Below are 26674 nucleotides of genomic sequence, written 5' to 3' on the forward strand. Positions count from 1 at the left end.
CAGAACTGATGTCATGTAAATGGGAGGGGACTAACTCAGTGATTGACAGTGCTTTATCTTCGGACCGAGGTAAAACTGCTACTTCAGAAACGAGCCAGTGCCCCTTTAAAGTGACATGTCAATACAAATCAAAGTAACAGATCAAACTAGTGAATGTAAAACATAAACTTGTAGTTTTCCACAAGCACATTTAAATTATTTGTGCTAATAATTAATTTGTGCTGTACTGCGGTGGTGGTGCTGCGGTAGCATTGTCGCCTCACAGTAAGACATTGTCCTGTTCAATTCTCAGCTAAAGCGTCTTCTGTGTGGAGACATGCGTGAATGGGCGTACCTTCGTTGAAGATTGTACGTCAGGGCTGGCAACTCGGTACGTAAAAATCTGCTGCCAATCATTAGCGGACCGGAGTTCCGCTGTGGCGACCCCTAACCGGGAAAAGCCGACAGATACAACAACATTTAAATTATTTGTGCTAATAAAAAGTATTTTATGTTGACAGTTTAATTTAAACAAGGATATTTATCTGAATTCAGTCCGATTTGCTACTCTGTCTCTCAGCATTCTAAAAGCACATTACAGTTGCCAGAGAAGTCACTCATGTCAACAGAATCTAGCACAAAGAACTGAATTTTTTTATATTTCTCACACTGCAAAGCACGCGTCACTAGAGCATTACTAGTGTCCCCTTTTCTTTTTGCTAATGAATGTTCATAAATTCTACGAGATCACTTCCTAATAGTCTTTCCAACATACAAGCAGGAGCATGAATTACAGTGAGCAAAGTAAACAATCCCCTTCGAACCACAATTGTGCCTTTAGTATGAAAAAATACTCATATTTAAATGACTAATCAAAATACTCATCTTATTTGAGATAAAGTGGCATTGCTTGCATTTAAAAATCCCAGAGGTACCCTCTCCGATTCTTTTCGGTCCCAGTCTGTTTTTCTAGAATGAATCTGATAGAATTCACTCTTTTGTAGGTGAAAATTGGGTGTTCTCCTAAAATTCTTGCAACATCCCCATTTCCTAAAATTATCTTCCAGTTATTCTGGGGAATATCTCTGATAATAGTCATGTCAATGGTGACTGGGAGTGGAAAGCCACCCTTACAGACAATTGGAAGACTTGTCTGGGGGGGGGGTGTATCTCCTCAATGGCCAACAAACAAACAGGGCTACTTTGACCCTCATCGCCACACCAGACATTTGTTTGTAGTGTTTTCCTGCAAAAGTAAAACAGTTATTGTCCAGACAGTGCAGACCCTGTTTTTGCCAACACCGTCATGGCACGGTGTGAAAAGGAATACTTTAAACCTCACCAGCTGTATCAAATGTGGCTTTCTATAAGAGATTTATTGATGACCAGTTTATTGTGTAGAAAGGGTCTGGAGATGAATTCAGCAAACTACTTGAATGGTTTAATTACAGCAGCCCTTTTCTGAAGTTCAATAAATAGTGGTTCTGGGATGTCCATTCATTTTTTGGACATCAATTTGACTTTCGATGTATCTGATGGTTGAATCAAGACTTTAGATCAACAGGAAGGAAACTTTCTGAACAATTATTTACATAGACAAAGTCAGCACATACATCAAATGAAGGAAGTGGTGAAGGAAAAGTTAATATGGCTCAGCAGATTAACAAGCAATGATACATTTTTCAAGGAAGAAACAAACATGAAAGCATTTCTTCATGGCCAGGGGATATGATTTTGATTGGCTAGCTACCATCATTGGGTGAAACTCATTTGTTACAGACTGGGAAAGCTAAACCAGTCCTTGGAAAGGACAAGAACCGTTGTTCGTTGGCCAATGAGGAGATAAACACCCACCAGACGTGTCTTCTGATTGGCTATAGAAGTGTCTTTCCACTCCCCATCACCAATGACATGACTATCATCACAAATATCCTCCAGAATACCTGGAAAATAATTTTAGGCGATAGGGATGTTGCAAGAATTTTAGAACACTTGATTTTCACCTACAAAAGGATGAATTCTATCATATCTATTCTAGAAAAACAGACTGGACTGAAAAAAATTGGAGAGGGTACCTTTGAGATTTTTAAATGCGGCAAATGCAAGCACTGCCACTTTCTCTTGAATACGAGTATTTTCATTAGTCATTTAAATATGAATATTTTTGCATACAAAGTGCAACTGTGGTTCGAAGGAGGTTCTCACTGTGACTAATGTGCCTGTTTTTATGTTGGAAAGACCAAAGGGACACTTTCTCGTAGAATTTCTGAACATTCATTAGCAATAAGAAAAGGGGAGACTAGTAATGCCTTAGTGAGACATGTTTTGCAGTGTGAGAATTATAAAAAATTTCAGTTCTGTGCTAGATTCTGTTGACATGAGTGACTTCTCTGGCAACTATAACATACTTTTACAATGCCAAGAGTGAGTATAGCAAGTCAGACAATGCGGATAAATATCGTGGTTTAAATTAAATTGTCAACATAAAATGATTTTACTAGAACAATTTATATACACGTCACTTTAAAAGCTGGGGAAAAGAATATCGGATATTTTATCATGTGATTTGTTGGACACCATTTTTAAACCTTATATGTGTTGCATTACATTTAGCTGATGAAGTTCTTGGTGTACGCATAAAGAATGAAAGCACTCATTTTAAGAAGAGGTCGTGGTGACAACCTAAGTTTGCTGAGTAGAATGTGTTTCTAGTGTTTTGGTTTGTTTGTTCTATGGCGTTTTGGTATAATCTGCAAATAAAGCCAACTTTTCTTGATCACCATATCTAGTTATATCCTTGAATTTCTTAGCTCCCCTCCCCCCTTTTTTTTGCCAGTGGCTCTAAACATAAAGCAAACAACCTTGCCTTGTTCCTCTTTTCACACAACTTATCGGAGAGAAACCCTCCCACTTTAATTCTTGCTGTCGAGCCTTCATATTTCCTGCTTATTAACATTGTATTAGAGAATGTAAATGCTTCCATTACTCTATTCATAAAATCCCAGCTTACTCTGCTGAATTCTCTTTCCATCAAGACCCACCAATGACAATGGTACTTTCTTACATTCTGCTTCCCACTGGGTCATCATTGTTTTGTTAACGTGGTCAAACGTTTGCCTCTCCTCCACAAAGTACACTGATCCATATCTATCAATTTTGGCAACAACTTTGCCATTCTTATAGCTAATATAGACATAAACCTTTATGATCCTGGTTTAAAACTGAAATGGGTTTATAAAAGGTTGGGTCTGATGGGTTTTTATTCTCTTTGGGTAATACAGCCATCACAGATTTTTTTTCCAAGATACTAGTGCTTCTTTTCACTGCGGTGGTAGTGCTGCAGTAGCGTTGTCGCCTCACAGTAAGACATTGTCCTGTTCGATTCTCAGCTAGAGCGTCTTCTGTGTGGAGACATGCCTGAATGGGCTTACATTCGTTGAAGGTTGTGCGTCAGGGCCGGCAACTCGGCACGTAAAAATCTACTACCAATCATTAGCGGACCGGAGTTCCGCTGTGGTGAGCCCTAACTGGTAAAAAGCCGAAAGACACAAACACACACACACACACTAGTGCTTCTTTTCCTTTTAACATACTATTGAATAAAATCTTCCAGGTCTTTATCACCTTCTTCCCTCCTTACTTCCAAACTTCCACATTAATGCCATATGTCCCTGGAGACTTCTCTGCAGATTGATGACGCATCACTTTTCTCTCATTTTTTCCTATCTTAAGTATTAGTTGTTGAGTCTCAAGATGTACAAGTCTTTACCTTCAAGTAAGACTTGAAACAATTCTAAGGAAAGAGATGGTCACACAGCTCAACTAAATGTACTTCTGCAACATAGTTGCTGCTACTACAATGGCATTGGCATCGACATTAACCCCTTTTCCTCCATTTATTCATAGGGTTGCGGTGTCACATCAACAACGATTCATCCTTAAAACGTCTCCCAAGATGTATGCCATTCTTCAACGCAAACTAGTTTACCATCATAATTAAGCTGTCTAATGAGAGGTTAATCATTTATTTACAATATATAAATGAATGAATGAATAAATAAATCAAAAGAAAGTTGGAATTTAAGCAGCATCTGTATGGCAAATTAAAGTCAGAAGTTCAAGCTCTGCAAGTAATACACCTCTCCATCAGGCACGGTGACTATGCTACTACAAATCACTTACTATTTAGGATATTCATTAATGAAGTTATTAGGAATCTGCAAGTGTAATTTTCAGACAATGGCACAATAACACACTAACATGCAATAATGAACAATACTTACAAATACACACTAATGGTGCTGCGGTAGCGTTGTCGCCTCAAAGTGTTCGATTCTCAGTTAGAGCGTCTTCTGTGTGGCGACATGCATGAATGGGTGTTCCTTCGTTGAAGGTTGTGCATTAGGCCCGGCAAGCCAGCACGTAAAAATCTACTGCCAATCATTAGCGGACCGGAGTTCCGCTGTGGCGACCTATAACCGGGAAAAGCCGAAAGACACAACAACACACTAATTAAACAACAGTAATTATTTGTCACTGAAATCAAGGTCTCCTTACATTTCAACCCAGTAGGGCTATTTCTAAAACAAAGTTTTATTCAAAATTAAAAATTCACCATTTTTTATTTTGCGATAAGAGGAATAGGTTTGTACATACCCTGGAAAGCATCTTTAACTTATTTATGGTACGTCTCTACCAAATTAACATATTCCTTACCTCCTAGTATTAGTCATTACAAAACATCACAAGTATGTATTTAATCCAGTTATTACAAAACATCAATGGCAAATATTTCACCTTGTTTTCTTTACAAAGAAAGTTCTATTAATAATATACTTCTATGGAAAATTCCATTTCAAATTTTTACTAAGTTCTTGCTGAATGAATGATAATATACTAGCCATCTGAGCATCGAGTGCAGCAATGCCCTTTCTGACAGCCAAGGACTGATGTCAGAGAAAGCGTAACAGCTCTGCTTAATGAGCATGTGAAACTATAGGAATGCTTTCGCATTGCCACAGAATCAAATCTGTGAGGGCTCTACAACTGTCTTCTTGAAATGTAAGAATATTAATCATTTTATTTTAGATATTATTTTGGTTTAGCTTTAAGTTTAAAACTTATCTGAAGTCCTCCACTCAGACTAAAGGGGAAAAAAACATGTTTGCAATGAAGGTTGTGATCTGGTTAAAGGGGCAGAGGTGAAATACAGTTCTGAGGGAAGAATGCTATGTTTTATAATGCAAATTAGGATCAGGATGACAAATATTACACATGCACGATCACAAGATATGCTCTACACAATAAGAAATCCTTATTGTGTGTACTCATTTTGTAAAAACTGTCACGTAACAGATTCTAAGGAAAGGCATAAACGCAGTTTTGAAATTAAAAATTAAATGTTGTCCAGCTTAATGTTTGTAACAAATTAACAGCAACTTCAATTTTCACCATCTGTATAAAGGTAGATGCATAGTACCACCTATACTTTTTTACTCCTCAATTCTCAGTGACAGCCTTGGGGAAGCTTGCACACTAGGAGAAAAAGCTCTGCAGCACTACCCCTATCCCATACCATACCGGCCTTCTCACACTGCCCAGATTACCCCCCCCCCACTTTCTCACAGTTTATCACAGTCTTCATTTCCTTCCTGCAGTTATTTGTTCAGTCATCCAACGTGTTTTTTTTTCTAAGCAAGACTGCACTCTGACAGCTGTTGGAGATAAAACACATTAAAAGCCTGGAGTCTAGGGGTCTACATGCTCCAAGGTGCATTTTAAGAGTTTTTAAACAACCTTTTCACCCACTGACTGCCTGATCAAAGAAAGAAATTTAGCCTTATTCTTTATTTGTTTTTTAAAAAACTGCAGTGGAAACGCCTGAATTAAGCCAGAAGTCTGGGGGCCTAAGTCATAAGGTTTCTTGACACACTGAGATGAATTTTAGAGAGTTTATAAACAACCTTTTTCTCCAATGATTGCTTGAAAAAAATGCGATCAGAAAAGAAATGTATTACTAAACTTTTTTTCTCCTGCATCTTTTCAGCCCACCTAACTGACCAAGATAATACCTACAAATAACAGTAATAAGCTGGGGTCTGGTGGCTGCTAGTCTCCCCGAAGCCATGGGGTTTCTAAATGCTCTGTGTAATATTTTAGATTTTTAAAACAACCTTTTCATCCACCGATGGCCTGAATGAAAATCATGACTAAGAAAAGAAATTCAGTGTTACTCATAATTTTCTTTTTTCTGCAACCTTTCAACACACCCTAACTCACCAAAAACTTCCCTATAATAATTAAATTAAGTTGGGGGTCGGGGGCTGCAAATCATGGTGTTATAGATACTCTGCAACACGTTTTAGAGCTTTTTTCCAACCTTCTTATCCAATGATGGCCCGAACAAAAATTATGCATTAAAAAAAAAATTTAATTTTATTTATTTTTTTTTACGGAAGAAACCAGCTGCATCCAAGTTTTCATGCACAAAGCTGACAAAACACCAGTTCACAATAATCTAAGACAAATGCTTGCGAGTGTGCATACATCATTTCTAGGTATACTATTTGGCCCCTACTCCCTTCAACTTAAAAAAAGGGTAGTTGCTTTCTATGAATCCCCCTGGGGTAATAAACCGGGATTAAAATTAGGGCACTAATGCCCACATTTAAATATTAAGATACTGTTGTCATATTTATATGTAGCAAGTCTCCTCCCCCACTCTTCCTAAAGAAAGTCACCTTCTGTGTAAGTTTCTGATGTCAAACTGGGACAAAACTAAAAAAGTACAACACATTTTCCATCAGACATGTATAAACAGCAAGCTTATTTACTCTTCCCTCAAAAAGAAAGCCACTTGTATATGCATCAGACATCTGATTGTGAGGAAATGAAAAAATAAATGATTACAATAACGTTTCAAACTTGTTACTTCTGAAAAAAGTACACTACTTCTACACAAGTTATAGCAACCCTCTGTGCACCCCTCTCAATCTGTGAAGAAAATTAACAAAATAATGACCACACAGTGTCCCCAGACCAATACAAGATACAGTGACCTCAGAGGTTTGGGATGAATGTTAAAGAAATAATGACAATGTCTCCAATCCCTCACACAAGTACCGCAACCTTCTGTCTACACCCATGAGCAGGACTAGAATTAGACTAGGTGGGATTCAGGGCAGAGGCAATAACTAATCCCATGCCAAAATCCACTTACACAGCCATAGTGTATGGGGGGGACTACCAGCCCCAAGAATTTCTAAAGGTCTGGGTATTCTGTGATGCATTAATCCCTTATTTTTTGAGAGTAACTATTAAACTGGGCAAATGAAAACAAGATCAGATACTTTCATAAAGACAATCCCCACCAAGCAGTTTTAGCCACGTCTATGTACAATTCATATGTCTGATTAAGATAATAAAAGAAGATGACTGTGTAACGTATTTCACATTTGTTCTAAACAGTTGTCACAGATTAAAATATTGCATGTTGTTTCACATAATCATATTAGTCCTACAAAGTTAAACTAATAAGCAAACAGCAGTAGGCAGCTATTCATTTTCTTCTACAGAAGACAGCCACAGCAATTATGCCTACTCTGTTTGTGCGTATCAGGTGTCCACTTAACTATTCCATCTTACTTTTCACAAAAGCACAATACTCCATCAAAGCCATTTAGTAATGGTTTAAACTAAGCAAAGACAAGGCTTGTTATTTTCATCCAGCCAGCCACACCCAGTAGCTAAAGCCAGAACATCTGATGGCTCTGTATTACTATTTCACCTCCACAGTCCAAAAAAAAAATAAGTTGCCACATATTAAAGTATTCCACACAAATCACAAAGCAAGAAAAATATTTCCAAGCATATTTGGTTGATCAGCAGCATCAGTGTAGAAACAGTAATGACACTTTTCTCATGAAGCCATTCTTCTCACCTTAGTTGTTCAGACAAATCTCAAATCTGGAAATATTGCCCAAATTATATGGTTGATCACGGCCAGCATTACGGCAAAAACAGTGAACATGTCTCATCGTGTCATTTCGCTCATCCCAACTGCCAGTGCCCACATAATTCACAAAGCTAGAAAAAAAATCTATAAGTACCTGGTTGATAAGTGCCAGCAGCACCACTATAAAAGAACAACACTTAATTCACTGACTGTACAACATTCCTCTAATCTCTTAGGTCGCTGATTCTGAAATATGCCCATCTCTGAAATTCCTTCAGGTGACTTTGCATCTATATTTGAACACTGAGAGGTGCCTACTCTTGTGACCTTGCAACATTAAAGCTAAAATAACATGACTGATGTAGAGTACCACCCCCTGGAGCATCCTGATGCTTCAAGGGTACATTTCCTTTTATATAAACAACAAAGACTATCAGTGAGTCCCAGCTCTACCTTCCAATAAAATTTATTTCGTTGAACAGTTCCTTCTCTAGCGCCTCGGCCAACAGCCTTTACAGAGTAAAACAGTAAAACTCATAAAACACTTGCAATATATACAAAAAACCAAGTAATCAATCAATTACATAGTTAAACTATCAAATCACATAGCTTAAATATATTTAAAGTCATAGTCTTAAACAAGACATTGCCAGTTACATTCTCTATTCATTCCATGTGGATGCAAAGTCCCAAATTTCATAATCAAAATGCATTCCTTTTGTCTTAACATATTTTTTTGCCTATCAACATCATTATAATATAATGGAACATGTTCCAGAACAGACACTTTTATATTCTCAATATTTCCATGGTACACTGAGTTAAAATGTTCAGCAATAGGACTAGTAATTTTATTATTTTTAACATCTCTAATATGTTCTTTTATCCTATCTGCTAGCATTCTTTTTGTTTCTCCAATATAATATTTGTTACAATCACAGAATATGACATACACAACACCTTTGCTCATACATGTATATTTGCCTTTTGTAACAAAAATTTTGCCATTTATTTTATTCACTTCATTTACAACATGTTTACATATAGCACATTTTCCACAAGGGAATGTTCCCAAATTCTTCACAACATTTAATTCATTAGTACAAGGCTTTTATAAATGCTGTGTATCAGAAAGTCCTGTATATTTTTCCCCTTTCTATATGATGTCATTAATTTTATATTTTTCAGTGATGTTATATCTTTTTAATAAAATTCCAATATTCCATAATGATTTTATTACCAATCATAGAGAAGTTAGTGTACTTTGTAACAAAAAACATTCTCTCCTGTTCAGTCCCATATTTATTGCTCCTTTGATAGTTATTTTGTCTAGTAGTGCCCTTACTCTGTTTAAAGGCTCTATACAAGCTATTTTCTACATCATCTGGGTTATACCCTCTATTTTTAAATATCTCAGCCACTTTATAGGCCTCCCTAAAAGCCATATTAATATCAGAATTGAGTCTTTTATTCTCAAAAATTCCCCATAGGGGATGGCTGACAACGATGGGGGATGGCAACTATCTCCCCACATTTTCCAGCTTATTTCATCAAATTTTCTATGAATACTAGTATATATGGGAAAGCCATTATTGCCCCTAAGCGAAATATCCAAGAAATTAACCTGATTTCCCTTTTGTATGTCACTAAATTTTATACCAAATCTGTTATTATTTAATTCATCAATGAAATTATCTGATGTCTCCCAATCCCCATGACAAATGAAAATTAGGTCATCAATAAATCTAAAATACCTTAGAACATTATTTTGAAAGAAAGGCAACCTATAAAGATGTTCATTTTCAAATAGCCCCATAAACAGGTTAGCATAGGCTGGTGCAAACGCTGCCCCCATAGCAGTACCTGTAACTTGTCTATAAACAGTGCCATTAAATTCAAAAAATTATTTTTCAAGCAGAATTCCACCAGTTCCAGGACATAATATGTTTTAGGACTATCATTCAAAAAGAATTTTATAGCTTCCAAGCCCAAAATATGGGAAATATTAGTGTAGAGACTCTCTACATCCACCGTAATAAAATACATATTTTCACCCCAATATATATCTTTTATTTTCCTTAGAAAATCATACGAATCTTGTATATAAGAAGGTAACAACAGAACTTTCTTTATCAATATTTCATGTAACATGATGCAAAGATTATAAGTAAAATATCCAAAAGCTGACACAATAGGCCGACCAGGTGGTCGGTTCAGATCTTTATGAATTTTAGGTAAGCAAAAGAATTTTGCAATTTTTCTGTTCTTTACATTTATTTTTCTATTTATATCCATTTGACTTAGATAGTGTAATCTCACACCTTTCTGTAATAATTTTTCAAAATCCTTTTCTGCTTGACATAGCTGATTAATGTTAGTTTTACAATATACATTGTTGTTATCTAGATGTTGCATACACATACTATAATAATCATGAGAATTTAATATAACTAATTTTCCCCTTTGTCTGCTTGTTTAAAGACTATATTACAGTTTTTACTCAGTTGTTGCAACTTTTCCCATTCCAATTTTGTTAGATTATAAGTATGCTTTTTATTCATAAAGCCCTCTATTTCCTTTTCTAACATTGTATTCAATAGAGATTCAAAACGTACTATATTAGAATTTTTACATGGAGGTAAAAAATAGTTATTATCTTTAAGCATATGTGTATTTAATAAGTCATAAGCATTGTTTTCATCTTCACTACCCGATGCACATGAATAAAAACTTTCTTCACTTTCTGTTTCACTATCTAATGAAAGTAAAACATCACAGTTAGTATCTAACTCAGTTGCTTTATTTAATCTAAAGAAGTGTTCCTTTAAATGCATTTTTCGCATAGTTGGAACAATTCAGTTTTAACCTCATACTTTTTAGGTAAGCATGTGGGTACAAATTTTAAACCCTTCTCTAAAACAGACATTTCTATCTTGTCTAGTTTATAACTGGACAAGTTAACAACATAATTACTATGTAAGTTATGTCCATCTACCTTTCTTATGTTGTCCATCGCCCGAGTCTCTCTGGCGTTCTGGATTGTTCCAGCCCCTTTTCCTGGTATTGGTATAATGTCCATTCGATTCTGAGTAGGTTTTATGAAATGCTTCTGGGTTTGCTGCAACTGGCAGTCTAGGAAAAGTTTCTCTGTCATCTTCTTCCCATGAAGACCCTCCACTTTCACCAGACAGGAAGTTCTTACTGGCATATTTTTCTGAAGCAGGATTTCCTTTTTGAAAAGAGACACTCTTTCTCCTGTTTCTTTGAAAGCTAGGAAATACAAACGCCCTCTTGTGGTCATAGTCTCTAATGTCTCTAGTTAATTTAGATTTTTTTCTTTCTACCAGATCTTTTTCATAACTATTTAATTTGGTGTTAATGCCTGTAGGAAATTCTCTAATGTAGAATTTGATGTAATATTTACCAGTTGTTCACAAACTTGTTTAGTTTCAACTACAAGTTTGTCTTTTTTCATATTGTCTCTTTCAATTAAAATTGACACCCATTCTAAACTGCACCGATGTGCAGCTGCTATCCATCGTTCATGAAATTTAACTTCTACTTCATTAGTAAGGTCAAATGGTGTTGATGGATTCTTAATAGACCTTAACCCTCTAGGTGTTATATCCAGTTCAATATATCTTTCAAGACTGCCAATATTATAGAAAGTAGGTGTTTCTTTAAAAATCAATCTTTCAAGTTTAGAACACAAGTCCTGTACATCTGGATTATCTGAAATAATGTTCTTTTTGCCTACCATAGCAAAAAGGATTGGTAGTAGTTCTCTTCCTGGAATTTTCCCATTTCTTTATAATACCAAAGCCTGAGTCTCCTGTAGCTTCTGGTACTGCATTCTTTATCATTGATGTACCAGTGTCATTAGGCAAATTACTGGAACGGTTGCTATTTTCTCCATTCCGATTAAACATCTCCATACCAGTCTCTCTAAATATTCTAGGAAAGGAGCACATGGACTCACTTGTCATATTCAAACAACAGCAAACAAGATGTATATATATAAACAACAAAGACTATCAGTGAGTCCCAGCTCTACCTTCCAATAAAATTTATTTCGTTGAACAGTTCCTTCTCTAGCGCCTCGGCCAACAGCCTTTGTTGTTTATATATATACATCTTGTTTGCTGTTGTTTGAATACATTTCCTTTTAGTTGGGATGCTTGTTATTTCTAAAGCAAAGAAGCACTGCTCTAAAAAATAAACAAATAGAGAAAGAGTACCCCTACAAGCATGGCATCCTAGTCAATTGCCTAGTTCGCCTGTCCATACTTCAGCTTTCAGATGAATAATACTTCACTGTTATTTTCCTCTCAAGATGTTTGAATTTTGAAACATTAACATCAGCAAAACACAGGATATGAGCAACAAACAATATCTCAAGCTGTGCAAGTAAAGGGGCAATTTCAATGTTAAGCTTCTCTGTCATCTTCCAAATTTTCAGCCAATACTGCATAAGACTTCCAAAGCCACTAAAGTTTAAAATATTACTTAACAGTTTCATATTTACTAACAAAATTCCACTGTGGGGTATCGTACATATGCCTCCAACACTGACTCTTTCTGTCACCCTTATTTTTCACAGGATACTCCTTTTCTTTTTCCAGAGAAGTCATCAAGAAAATATTAATGCTTTCAGTGGCATATAGGATACAAATACTAGACTGGTTTTATTTTTTCTGCACTATGCTGACATGCTTTAATGCATTCACCTACTAACTGTGCTAGTGAACTGTCTCGCTCTAACCATTTTCACAAGCAACAAGAGCAAGGATAAAATGCAATACATACGGCAGTTTAGACTGGTCAAACATTGTCGGAAGTGAAAGAAAACCAGATTAATTGTAGGCAATAAATTAATCCAGTGCCCTGCAGCTGAGAGGCAGAAAGCTTAACCTCGAAGCCATCATACTTTCTTATTTTAGGTGATTAAATTCAATAATGTGTAACTCACTGGATAACAAAACACTACCACAAGTATGAAAACAAACAACACTGCAAAATGAACATCTAAGGTAAGAACCGGCAATGCTGCATAGTCATATCTACTGGGCTGAATGAGTTTAGGGCTTGGCTTTAATCTGTTGATTTATGTGTTAGTGTTTTAGATACAACTACTTAGTCAAAACTTTAAATGTTTGCTTATAAAAGACTTCAAGTTAACTGCAAAAGCTGCAAAATAAGTTAAGTAACTGAATATAATGTTCCCATAGGCATGTATCTGTACAGACACATGCAACAACTGGAACACCCACACAGATACCTTACTAAAAGGATACAAGGCCTAAACAGCATGTCCTACATGGACCAATTCAAAGCCCTGTTGCTATATTCTTTCTGTATCCTACAGACTGCTAAAAAGTGACCTGTGTCTGGCATACAAGGCACCCTCCGACCAAGTAATGATGGACTTACTGCACATCAGAAACACTTGGTCTAGGGATCTAAACCTCTTCTGCAAAATCAGTAGAACAGTTTGGAGGAACAGGCATATGCAGAGGGTACTGCTGCTCTGGAACAGACTCCCCATCCACATAAAACATATTCAAGCACAACTTCTATCTATGGATGGGATACAGAACATTTACTCCGGGACTTTCCCCCGTACTACTAATAAACAGAGGCAGCTCCTAAATGCTTTATCCTGTGTGTCCCCTAAAATTATGTATGACATTATCCCAGTTATTCTTATTAAGGATAATATATAATTATCGACCATGGAATTGGTAAAGCCAATCACTAACCAAATGGGAACAGGTTAATTCAAGTACTAAAAGGGAAACTAGCTAGGCTTAAAATGTCCTGCAAGAGCAGCTAATTTAGTACTTACCTATGAAACTATAAGAAAAATGCCAGATGGATAACATACAAAGTATGATTGTCTAGAAACAAGTGCAAAGCTTGCCAGAAGTCAAGTAATAATACTTTTGTCTGAAAGTATGCCCTACAAAGACTGACAACAATGTGCAAACCCAAGATATATCTGCAAGTTTTCCAAAACACGTGTAAACTACAGATGTTCTTGCTTATTACCACTTGTGTTTTCTTTTTAAAACTTTTCTTGTAAATTTATTGCATTTTACTTTAAGATTACTCAAAATAATAACACCTGCAAACTACAACTACTTCTGGCTTTTGACTGCACAGTAGCCTTCAACAGCACCTTACGTACAGTGTGAAACTTCAAAGGCAGATTAAATTAAGAAATCACTGCTGGTTTTTGTTTGACTTTAGAACACAACATTTCAAGCTGCTGGGATTCAGGTAGACAGAACACATGGAGAAATGTCTTTAAGCATATAACTATATTACAGGAAGGTGCAGAATTATGACAGAGGCTGCAGTGTAAACCAGGGGAAATGTACATAATGGGGACTGCTGCTTTTATTTCAAAGCAGAACAAAATAAAACTTCTGCTAAAATTAGACACAGTTACCAAACTTGCAGCTGAAATGCCACAAAGTGATAAAAACAAACTTGCAGCTTATAAAGGTATCTTTACCTGAGCAGTGACTGCAAAACACAGTGAAACATGACAGATTATGTTGCCAACTGTTTGAAATTTTCTTAAGCAGCCAGGACACGAAGATGCACCTTACTTATGGTCTATGGAGATATGGCTTTCACCCTCGCATATTAACAATATGAAATGGACACATCTTCAAAGTTTATAAATATTTATAAGTACACTACAAAACAAATATTTATAATAAACAATAATGCAACATTACAGTGGATGCTGCTCTAAAAAGGTGAAGAAAAAAAACTTACACTTTATCTATTTTGATGCCCAGCTCTTTTGCTGAGGATGTAGCAAAAGTTTCATAACTGTCTAACACGGCTTTGTCATGACCTTTTACAAGAACAGATACTCCTTTGTACAGTGTTTCTGGTTCCTGTGTCACAGTAATCTACAGTAAAAAAAAAAAAAAAAAAAAGATTTTTAAGTTATTTTGTTTTATTAAACTCACAGGATAAACATTCTAGAACATTATGTATAACTGGACAAAAACACTACCTAATTATAGAGACATTCATCATATTGATCACTGCTGCACTAGCCTTAAATATATAGGTTATATTCTGCCAAGGATCTGACGGCCAGCTTTCAAAGCTTCAGGGCACCTTTCCCACACCCAAACTGTCAAGCAGCACAAGCTGAGCTAAAAGACAAGTTTGGGAAAAAACCCTTTAGAGCTTTACTGCCAAACAGTATGGTCCTTTGAGGCTTTTCAGGATTGACTTTGGGTTGTGCTTTCCTTTGCTGGGCACATAAGTTCACTTTGGGTAAAAAACTTCCATTTTCTTAACTTTACTGATGTTTACTACTTTCCTCTACAAAAAGTTATTTTAAAGCTATAGCACTTTGTTTTATAATGGACTGTCTCAAAACTAATATGCACTTTTAAATGGAGCACTTGTTTTTCCTGTCAGTTTAAAAGTAGGGTTAACTAACTGAAAACATATTTTCTGTGGAGAAACCTTTATTTGTCCTTGATGTGGCTGGCATAATGTTTGAATATGCTTTTTTTAAGTGCTGGTGTAAAAAGAAAAAAAAAAGTGTTAACTTTTGTGGACTGATAGTTTTACTGGTATTTGCTGCTGGTCTTCCCTGAGAAAGGGTCATCATTTTCCGCTTGACTACAGAACATACAACTGGTCCCATGGTCGGTCCTTCTTCCAGCCACAAAAAGAAAAAGTTAAGCAAACAGCCTTTGCCATTACATCAGCCTAGTAATTTGGCTGAGCAGCAAGTCGGTGATTCTACTGTGGCCATTTGTTGTACCTCAAACCATTCATCCTTTACCCCAGATCACTCTGGTGTAGCACCTCCAGTCACTATGGACCGGAGGGGGGTTAGCCACATCCTCTGTGGCTGTTGGAGACCCTTTAGTGGGCAAGGGAGACCCACTCATCGGTTCTGGGAGAGGGAACAGGGAAGGTTCCCCTATTGTGTCAGAATACAGTGCCCATCCCAGGGGAAGCAGGTACTGCCATTAGTAATACAGTTTACAACATTATTCCCCATCTAAAAGAAACAGAAAAGCATGTATGTATCTTCTACTCTTCAAATTTCCTTAGACATGAGAAGTTTACTGGGTGTGTCTCAGGGTTTAATTCAGGCTACTGATCCTTTTTTGTAGAGTAGCTTCTTGTAAAAGAAAGACTGATTACTCTTTTTCTAAAGAGATTCAAGTTTCTGAATCTGGAAATGAAGATGCCGGGACAGATTTAGGTCCCCTCCCCTCAGATTTCTAATTCAGTCTAACAGTAGAGCTCTGTTTCTGACTCTCCATGTGGGGGTTTTCTTTTTCTCTAAGACTATTGCTAGAATGTACCAGTGTTTTTAAGTGGGAAAACACTGAAGTTTCTCAGTCCATCAGAGAAAACACTGAGTTTTGCAGAAGGATTTTCCAGAACCAGCACCCATTTCTCATGTTCTATCAGCTTACTGGAAGTGTGCGTTACTGCCTGCAAATTTCATGTCAGCCAGCAGCCCTATATTTTTAAAGACAGACAGGATGTATAACATTGCTGTGTCTTAAATTTTTATACACTACTCCCAAACCTGACCCAGCAACTATAGTCTTAGTTGTTCCTACAGCTGCTAAGCACTTAGGTTTGGGGGAAAAAGTACAGTTGTGTACACTTAGCATAAATGTAGATGTTCGAGTGTATTCACTGTTGCAGTCATTACATTTGGGTAATCCTGCTGGCAGATTGCCCTCAGTCAGCCTGAATTCCAAAGTCCTGGGTCCTGCGTCGGCTGCTGTCACCCCTTCCCTGACGACAGGTCGTCAGGGGTATAAAAGAAGTAGCAGATGCCATTTTGTTTAGTTTTTCTTGCCTCAGATATCAGGTGCCCCCTAAAAGGGTAGCCAAAATTTATATATATATATATATATATATATATATATATATATATATATATATATATATATATATATATATATATATATAAAAATACATGCACCAATATAAACTTTACCTTCATCTACAAGCAAATACACCACATAGGTTGTATAAATCAGAGAAGGAAAGATGGGTTCCATCAGAAGAAAGGGGGGATGGTGGGTGGGTGGGTAACCTGGACTGCAACAGTGAATACACTCGAACATCTACATTTATGGTAAGTGCACACAAAGTACAGTTTTGTACCTACCATAAATGTAGATGTTCAAGTGCTCATACAGCTGCAGTCCTTACAGATGGGTTATCCTGCCGTCAGGCGGGTCCTCGGTCGGCCGAATTCCAAAGTCTAGGTCCGGCGTCGGTTGTCGTCGCTTCTTCCCTGACGTCAGTGCTGCAGGGGTATAAAAGAGGCAGCCGACACCATTTTCTTCAGTTTTTCTTGCCCCAGATGTCAGGTGCCCCCAGAAGGAAGGCAAACAATGTTATGCAGAGATGCAATGATGATAAATCAAAAACAGTAGTTGCAAGCAAATACACCATAAAAGAATACCCCAAAAAGGTTATATGATAAGGTGTTTGTCATAAGGCCTGTCCTAAGAGGGGATGGAGGGAGGGAAACCTGGACTGCAGCTGTATGCGCACTCGAACATCTACATTTATGGTAGGTACAAAACTGTACTATGTTCATCGTGCATACAGCTGCAGTCCTTACAGACGGGTAGAATCCCAAAGCTAAGTAAAGGTGGTAGGCACTAAGTGGAACTTGGAGGGGCTAGGATGCCCTGCAGGACTGCTGTGGCAAAGCCTGCTCTAGATTTTGAGTATAGTGGGAGGTGGGAGGTGATAGTGCTTGGAGAAAGTGTGCACTGAACTCCAGGTGGCTGCTTCCAAAATGTCCTTGGTAGGGACCCCCCTGAGGAAGGCTGCAGAGGTAGCTGTGGCTCTGGTGGAGTGGGATCTGATGCATGCAGGCACAGTTTTTCCATGAAATGAGTAACAAAAGCGTATGCAGTGGGCTATCCATTTTGAAATTGTATGTTTGGAAATAGCCTTTCCTTGAGCACCTGCAGCATAGGACACAGAGTTGCTCAGAGTTCCTGAATGGCTTTGTCCTGTCCAAATAGTAACGAAGTTGTCTGTGAATGTCCAAGGAATGTAGTAGTCTTTCCCCTTTGTTTTGTGGATTAGGATAAAAGGTAGGTAAGTGGATAGTCTGATTCAAAGCTACACTGGATACTACCTTTGGCATAAAGGTAGGGTTGGTTCGTAAGGAAACTCTGTCCTGATGGAAAATTATGAATGGTTGCACAGCCATGAGGGCCTGTAGCTCCGAAACCCTGCGTGCTGAGGTGATAGCCAGAAGAAAGGCGGTTTTCCATGACAAGTACTGTAGCTCTGTTGAAGAAGCTGGCTCGAAGGGAGGAAGGGTCAGCTTTTCCAAGAAGTTGAGGTCCCAAGCAGGGACTGGTGGTTTCCTTGGGGGTTTTATATTCTTTGCCCCTCTGAGGAACTGCCTTAAAAGAGGATGAAAGAATACCGGAGGATCTGTGTTGTATTGTGCAGAAATGGCTGAAGCGTGGATCTTGATGGAGGAGAAGGAAAGTCCATTGTTTAACATCTCCGCTAGGTACTGTAAAATTTGAGGTATATTTATTACCCAAGGATTCTGTCCCTTTTCTTGATTCCAGGCACAAAATCGTTTCCATTTGGCGGAGTAGGCTTTTCTAGTAGAAGGTCTTCTGGCCTCCAAGATGACATCCTGCACCTCCTTGGAGAGGAGAATTTGTTGGGAAATCAAGGAATTCTCCATGCAGCTAGATTTAGGGTTTTGAGATGGCTGTGAAGGGTTTTGTAGTTGTGCTGGGACAACAGAAGAGGGACTAGAGGTAGGATCCATGGTGGGGAATGTGTCAGGCTCTTCAGGAGCGGATACCAGTGTTGTCTTGGCCAGTCTGGAGCAATGAGAATCATTTTCGGCCTCTCTGCTCTGGCTTTTAATAGAATTTTGGGCAGCAGAGGAAGAGGCGGGAAGGCATAGACTGTCAATGTTGCCCAATTGAAGGAAAGTGCGTCCACTTTCCAGGCCTGTGGATGATAGGTCCTTGAACAAAATGTTTTCAACTGGCAATTTCTGTGGGTAGCAAAGAGACCTATGTCTGGCTGTCCCCATGCCTGAGTTATCTTTGTGAAAACTTGAGGATGCAACTTCCATTCGTGTGGATCTGTCATATTTCTGCTTAGGTTGTCTGCCAGTGTGTTTTCCTTCCCTGGCAGGAATTGTGCCTGTAGTTGAATTTGCAATTCCAGTGCTGTGTTCCATAGGGTCATGGCTTGCCTGCACAGGGGGTATGAATGAGTTCCCCCCTGTTTGTTTATGTACCACATCACTGTGGTGTTGTCTGTCCTTATCAATAGCTGGCCTGGATGCAGTAGGTCTTTGAAGGTCATAATAGCATTTTGCACGGCTAGCATTTCCTTTTGGTTGATGTGAAGATGCTTCTCTTTTCGGGTCCATTTTCCCTGAATGCACTGATCTGTAATGTGTGCTCCCCAGGCGTAGTCTGAGGCGTCTGTTGTGATGATTTGAGTTGCTTGAGGTACACAGAAAGGAAGACCTGTGTTTCTTTGGCAAGCTTGAGCCCACCACAAAAATTCCTTTTGAAGGCATGGAATGAGTGGTATAATTGCTTCCAAGCTGTGGCTGTGTTGAGACCATAAGTTTTTTAGGTACCATTGAAGTTTCCTCATATGCAGCTTTGCACATGGGATTAGTAGGATGCAAGATGCCATGAATCCCAGAGCCTGCAGGACTTTCCTTGCAGTTAGCCTGGTGAAAGTTGCCATTTTTCTGAAGTATTGAGACAGTTGCCCTTGTTTGTCTGGCGTAAGGTAGGCCATCTGGGTGGTTGTATTCAACCTGGTACCCAGGAAAATTATTTGTTGAGAGGATATTAGTTTTGATTTCTTTTTGTTGACTGTGTATCCCAGGAAGTTCAACAGTTTTATTACAGATGCCAGGTGCTGCAGTAGTATGTCCTTGCTGTCCGCTTGGATCAGGCAGTCGTCCAGATATGGGTTGATTTGTATTCCTTGTAGTCTGCAAAAGGCGATTACTGATGCCAGGCATTTCGTAAACACTCTGGGCGCAGTAGATAAGCCAAAGGGCAATGCAGATAATTGGTAATGGGTTGAACCTGCAAGAAATCTGAGGTATCTTCTGCAATCTTGTCTGATAGGGACATGCAGGTATGCCTCCTTGAGGTCCAATGTTACCAGCCAAGACTCCTTGCCCAGCATGGGAAGAAGCTGCTGTAATGTGAGCATCTTGAATTTTGGCACCTGTAGATATGTGTTTAGGATGGATAGGTCTAAGATAGGTCTCCGATCTTTGTCTTTCCTTGGTACCAGGAATAGTCTGGAATAAAACCCTTGACCTTGTTCTTTTGCAGGCACCTCTTGAATTGCTTTCATGTCCATGAGAGCTGAAATTTGTTTTTGTGCCTCTGACCTTTGATTTTGTGGCAGGTTTGGCATACCTCTCATTTTTGGAAGGGTGTGAAAGTGGAACCTGTAGCCTCTGTCTATAATGTCCAGAATCCATTTGTCTTTTGTAACAATATGCCAATTTTTTGAGAATAATGTCAGTTTTCCGCCCACAGGTGCTGCCATTAAAGCTTTGCTTGGCAGGTGAAGGGGGATGTCATTGTGTCTGTTTTCTAAAAGCCTGTGATCTATCTTCTCCACCTCTTGGGGTTGGTGCTTGCCACTGTCTGGCTCTGAAAGATCCTTGAGGTTGCCCTCTACCCCTTCGGCGTCTGTAGCTGCCCCTTTGAGGTCTGTAGGACCAATTTTTTGAAGGCCAGTTTCTGCTGAAACGTGGAGGTTGTTCCTGCAGGAAATCTTTCACGGTCTGCATTGATTTAGCTTTTTCCTCCATTTTCTTTAGTACCTCCTCAGCTTTAACACCAAACAATACATCTTTCTGAAGAGATGCATCTAATAATTTAGCTTTGACATGATCTGGTAAGGTTTGCTCTTTGAGCCAAGCATGTCTACGTATAACAGACCCCGTAACAGCAGCTCTACATGAGGCCTCTAAAGCATCAAAACCACACTGCAAGGTATGTTTACCCACTTGCTCTGCACCATGCAACAAATCCTGCAACTCTTTTAAATCTGGTTGTTCTGGTTGTGTCATCTTGCTTTTCAGCTGAGATATCAAAAACTGTTGATACTTTAACATATGGAACTGACAGTTTAATGCCCTCATGGTTAAAGTGGCCGAGGTGTACACCTTTTCCCCACCTTCTAAAGCTCTGGAATCTCTCTCTGAAGGTAATGGGTTTTTAGCAGTAGAGGCCTTAATTCCCTTGGGACCCTGTGAAATTGTTTCTGGGTCAGCAGTATGGCTTTTATTTAGGAACTGGTGAGAATCAGGAACCCGGTAATACCTGTCTGGTTTAACAGGAGCTGGAGGCAAAGAATCTGGATTAAGGCTGGCTTCTGCGTACACATCATCCAAAATATCTAAAACAGGAGGGATAGCCAGGGGCCTATGCTGGGGGAGCAAAAGAAATTCCCTGAGCCTTTTCTTGGAATCTGAGTAATCTTGGCCTTCCCAGTGAAAGTGTTCCCTCAATGTATGCAGGGTTTCCCCAAAAGAGAAGTCCTCAGGGGGGAGACCAAGGGAATAGACTCCTCTGCATCAGAGTCTTCGAAAGGAGAATAGGCATAATCCTGGTCCTCAGATAGTTCTGAGGTAATAGAAGCTTGATCTGAGGAAGGGTAGTATTCCTCTAATCTGGGCCTTTTGTCAGAGGGGGGTTGAGAACCCCTGATAAGAGTAATCAAATCCTCAGCCATTTTAAGCATCTGCTTTTTAGGCATGGTGCCTTGAGAGGGGGTCTGAGGAACCTGTTTTTTGGTTTTCATGGCTGCTTTAGATTTAGTGAAAGCTTTAATAGAGAAGGAGGGAGACCTGAAGACCCCTTGAGAAGTGGCAGGCCTGTCTAAATTCTGAGTTTCCCCACCAGGAGTGGCGTCGGTATCTGTAGTAGGAATGGGGGCCGAGGAGCCTGCAACCTCGGGTACTGAAGACACCGGTAATGTAGTGTCATCGGTACTCAGGGGCTGCGTAGGCGCCTCGCTGAGTACCGGAGAACCGGTAGTCGGCCTTAGCGTGGTTTCAGTAGATGGTGCGGACCTCGTATGTCGGCCCTTATCTTTGCGTTTTTTGCTCAAAACTGGAGTTGGAGTATCCGACGACATAATATAATTAAATTTTTTGCCAAAAGTGAAGGGCTTAACTCCGCTTAATAGTGCACTTGTTGAATCTAGCACAAAAACGGCAGGCCGAGACGTCGTGGTCTGGTCCTAAGCAAGGTATACAGAAAGAGTGGAAATCCTTATGCGGTATTTGCTTCCCACATGAAATGCAATTATTAACTTTGTCTGACATCGGTCTGAGGCAAGAAAAGTTTCAACGGGTACTTAGCTTTCAAGAAGACTTCGCTGAAATACTTTCAGAATCTCAGGAGCTGGCCGACCGGCACTTGCGAACTGCTTCTGCTTCGGGCACCGCGCGGCAAGAAAGACTGAAGAAAATGGCGTTGGCTGCCTCTTTTATACCCCTGCCGCACTGACGTCAGGGAAGAAGCGACAACAACCGACGCCAGACCTAGACTTTGGAATTCGGCCGACCGAGGACCCGCCTGACGGCAGGATAACCCATCTGTAAGGACTGCAGCTGTATGTACGATGAACATCTGTACTATGTTCTTCATGTTTCACTGTTGCAGTCATTAAATTTGGGTACAGTCACAAAGCTATGGTTGGGAGGCTGGAGCTAAACAGCATTAGGAGCAGCTATGAGGCCCTGCAGAACTGCAGTGGCAAAGCCTGCCCTGGATTTAGAGTAGAGTGACAGATGATAGTGCTTTGTAAAGGTGTGCACTGAACTCCAAGCAGCAGCCTCTAAAATGTCCTTGGTTGGTACTCCCCTGAGAAAAGCTGCTGAAGTGGCTGCAGCTCTGGTTGAATGTGGCCTAATGCCCTTAGGCACTGGCTTGCCATGGTGTAAGTAGCAGAAACGAATGCAGTGGCCTATCCACTTTGAAATAGTCTGCTTTGAGATACCTTTCCTTGTGATCCTGCAGCATGTCACTAGTAATTGCTCTGTCTTTCTGAAAACTTTGGTTCTGTTCAAGTAGAATCTAAGCGGTCTGTGTACGTCCAAAGAATGTAGAATTCTCTCCCCCTTGTTCTGTGGATTTGAATAAAAAGTTGGCAGATGAATAGTTTGGTTAAGAGCCACAATGGACACCACCTTAGGCATAAATGTTGGGTTTGTCCTCAGAGAGACTCTGTCTGGATAAAAAATGATAAAAGGTTCCACAGCCATGAGTGCTTGTAGCTCTGAAACTCGTCTTGCAGAAGTTATTGCTAGGAGCAGAGCTTTTTTCCAAAATAAAAACTTTATATCGGCAGTAGCAGCTGGCTCAAAAGGAGGCAGGGTGAGTTTTTCCAAGACATAGCTGAGGTCCCATGCAGGCATTGGTGATCTCCTTGGAGGCCTTAAATTTTTGGCTCCTCTGAGGTACTGTTTTAATAAGGGATGAGAAAAGATTGGTGGCTCTGTATTGTAATGAGCCGAAATGGCAGAGGCATGAATTTTAATAGATGAAAAAGATAGGCCTTTGTCCAGCATCTCAGTTAAGTATTGCAAAATCTGAGGAATATTTGGCATAGCTGTATCATTTCCTTGTGCCTGGTTCCAAGCACAGAATCTCTTCTATTTTCCAGCATAAGGTTTTCTAGTACTAGGCCTTATGGCTTCCAAAATGACATCCATCACAGCTTTACTGAGAGGTGTGTTTTGTATGACTACATTATCCGCCACGCTGCCAGGTTTAAAGTCCTGAGCTGGCTGTGCAGGATCTGATTGTTTTGCTGGGACAGTAGATGAGGTATTTGAGTTAAGGTCCAAGCTGAGCATTGAGACACGTTCCTTAGGATTGGATACCAGTACTGGCGGGGCCAGTCTGGGGCAATCAGTATCATCTTTGGCTTCTCCTGTCTGACCTTTAGGAGTACCTTGGGGAGGAGAGGCAGTGGGGGAAAGGCATACATTGATAGGTTTTTCCAGCTGAAAGATAGTGCGTCCACTTTCCATGCTGGTCTGTGATAAGTCCTTGTGCAGAATCTTTGTAGTTGGTAGTTGTGAGGGGTGGCAAATAGATCTATGTCCGGGCATCACCATTTCCTTGTTATCATGCTGAAGACTTGTGGATCCAGCTGTCATTCGTGGGGATCCATGAGGTTTCTGCTTAGTTCGTCTGACAGAGTATTTTTCCTTCCTGGCAGGAATTGTGCCTGCAGCTGTACTTGGTAAGTCAATGCTGTGTCCCACAAAGTCACGGCTAGTCTGCAAAGGGGGTAAGAATGTGTGCCCCCGTTTGTTTATATACCACATGACCATGGTGTTGTCTGTCTTTATCAGTAGTTGCCCTGGATGAAGTAGGACCTTGAAGGCTGTCAGGGCATTTTGAACAGCTAGCATCTCTTTTTGATTGACATGTAGATGCATTTGGTTTGAGGACCATGTTCCCTGAATGCATCTTCCTGCCATGTGGGACCCCCAGGCATAATTTGATGCATCCGCTGTTAGTGTCTGCCTGGCTGTGGGTAATGTGAATGGCTGTCCCTTGTTTTGGTGACAAGCCTTTGCCCACCATCAAAACACCTGTTGCAGGCAGGGAATGAGAGTAATCATTGTTTCCAGGCTGTGGCAATGTTGAGTCCAAACACTTTTTAGGTACCATTGAAGTTTCCTCATATGCAGTCTTGCATATGGAATTAGTAGGATGCAGGATGCCATGAAGCCCAAAGCCTGCAGAATTTTTCTTGCAGATAACTGGGCCTTTGTTGCCAACATTTTGAAATAGGTAGTCAGTTGCCTTTGTTTGTCTGGCGTGAGATAAGCCATCTGGGCAGATGTATTTAAGCTTGCACCCAGGAATATTCTCTCTTGAGAGGGTACTAGCTTTGATTTCTTTTCGTTGACTGTGTACCCTAGGCATGTTAGGAGTCTTTTCACAAACGCCAGATGCTGTAGAAGAATGTCATTGATCTCTGCTTGAATTAGACAGTCGTCCAAGTAAGGATATATTTGTATTCCTCTTTGTCTGCAGAATGCAGTTACTGGTGCCAGGCACTTTGTAAAGACCCTGGGCGCAGTAGATAAGCCAAAGGGCAGTGCAGAGAACTGACAATGCATTGAGCCAGCCTTGAATATGAGGTATCGTCTGCATAATTGTCTGACTGGGACATGCAGGTATGCCTCTTTTAGGTCTAGAGTCACAAGCCAAGCATTCTTGCCCAGCATGGGCAGAAGCTGCTGCAAAGTCAACATCTTGAATTTTGGTATATCCAGGAATGTATTCAGAATAGATAGGTCCAGTACTGGTCTCCAGGCCTTGTCCTTTCTGGGTACTAAGAACAGTCTTGAGTAAAATCCTTGTCCCTGCTCTTGCTGTGGTACTTGTTGAATGGTCCTCATGTTCATGAGGGATGAGACTTGTTTTTGTGCCTCTGGCCATTGATTTTTTGGCAGATCTGGCCAGCTGTTTGCCTTTGGCAGGGTATGGAAATGGAACTTGTAGCCTTGTGACACGATATTTAGAACCCACTTGTCCTGGATTATAATGTGCCAATTTTGAGAAAAAAGTGCTAATTTTTCCCCTAAGGGTGCTGCCAGGAGATAAGTGCTTGGTGCAGGCATGGGGAAGTCACTGGAACTGTTTCCTGTATGGTTGTGATTTATCTTCTCCAATTTTGGAGATAGAAGCACCCCATTGCGTTGACCTGTATGAACCTTGTGCCTGGGATCTGCCTCTAGAGCGTCTGGATCTGCCCCTTTGAGGTCTGTCTGACACAGGAAAGGAACAGTTCTTTGTAGGCCAGTGACAACTAAACCTAGGTGGCTGTACTTTAAAAAATCTTTGACGGTTTGCATAGATTTAGTTTTGTCCTCCATTTTCTTTAACACCTCTTCTGCCTTAACACCAAACAAGGTATCATGCTGTACAGGTGCATCTAACAATTTAACTTTGACATGATCAGGCAGATTTTGTTCCTTTAACCAAGCATGCCTCCTAATTAAAGAATCCGTAACTGCGGCTCTGCAGGATGCCTCCAAAGAATCAAAACCACATTGCAAAGTATGCTTTCCAACTTGCTCAGCTGCATGCAATAAATCCTGCATTTCCTTGTTTTCTGCACAGTCAGAGTTTAACAACATTTTCTGTTTAAGCAATGCCATGACATGTTGCTGATATTTGAGCATATGAAAAAAGAAGTAATGTATAACGTTCCATCTGAGTAGGTAACTTCATTTGTCTGCAACCTGTGGGTATCGAATCCGTCCTCGGATCCGAGCCGGCAGCTTTACCTAGCTAAAAGATCCGAGCTCCTAGCTCCTCCCCCTACCCATAATCCCCTGCTACACATCCTCCATCCTCAGATCGAGTTTGCCTATAAAGACTCCACAAGACCCTTGAAAGAGGCCAGTAACCTACTGCCTAACAGAATGAGCAATCCTATCCCATGGTTAAGAAGCACGAAACTGGTTAGGGGAAATGTTGGTGGGGTCAGTTGCAGACAAATGAAGTTACCTACTCAGATGGAATGTTATGGTGAGTACATAATTTCTTTATCTGAAGTAGTTAACTTCATTTGGTCTGCAACCTGTGGGACAGAGTCCCCAGCTACCTAAAAATCTTGGGCGGCCCTCAAGGAAGAATTTTCCGGAACACA

General features: G+C 39.8%; 1 protein-coding gene across 1 annotated transcript in view; it reads right to left on the reverse strand.

Moving 5' to 3' along the window:
• MRPS10 (mitochondrial ribosomal protein S10) overlaps positions 1 to 26674 on the reverse strand; it is a 457510-nt gene that overhangs the window by 258794 nt on the left and 172042 nt on the right. Inside the window, exon 4 of the mRNA XM_044061852.1 lies at positions 14720 to 14859. Within this exon, the coding sequence (XP_043917787.1) occupies positions 14720 to 14859 (140 nt within the window). The remainder of the gene's footprint in view (positions 1 to 14719; positions 14860 to 26674) is intronic.

This window comes from Protopterus annectens, chromosome 1.part0 (assembly GCF_019279795.1).
Source record: "Protopterus annectens isolate FY-2018-M chromosome 1.part0, PAN1.0, whole genome shotgun sequence".
Lineage (NCBI taxonomy): Eukaryota > Metazoa > Chordata > Ceratodontiformes > Protopteridae > Protopterus > Protopterus annectens.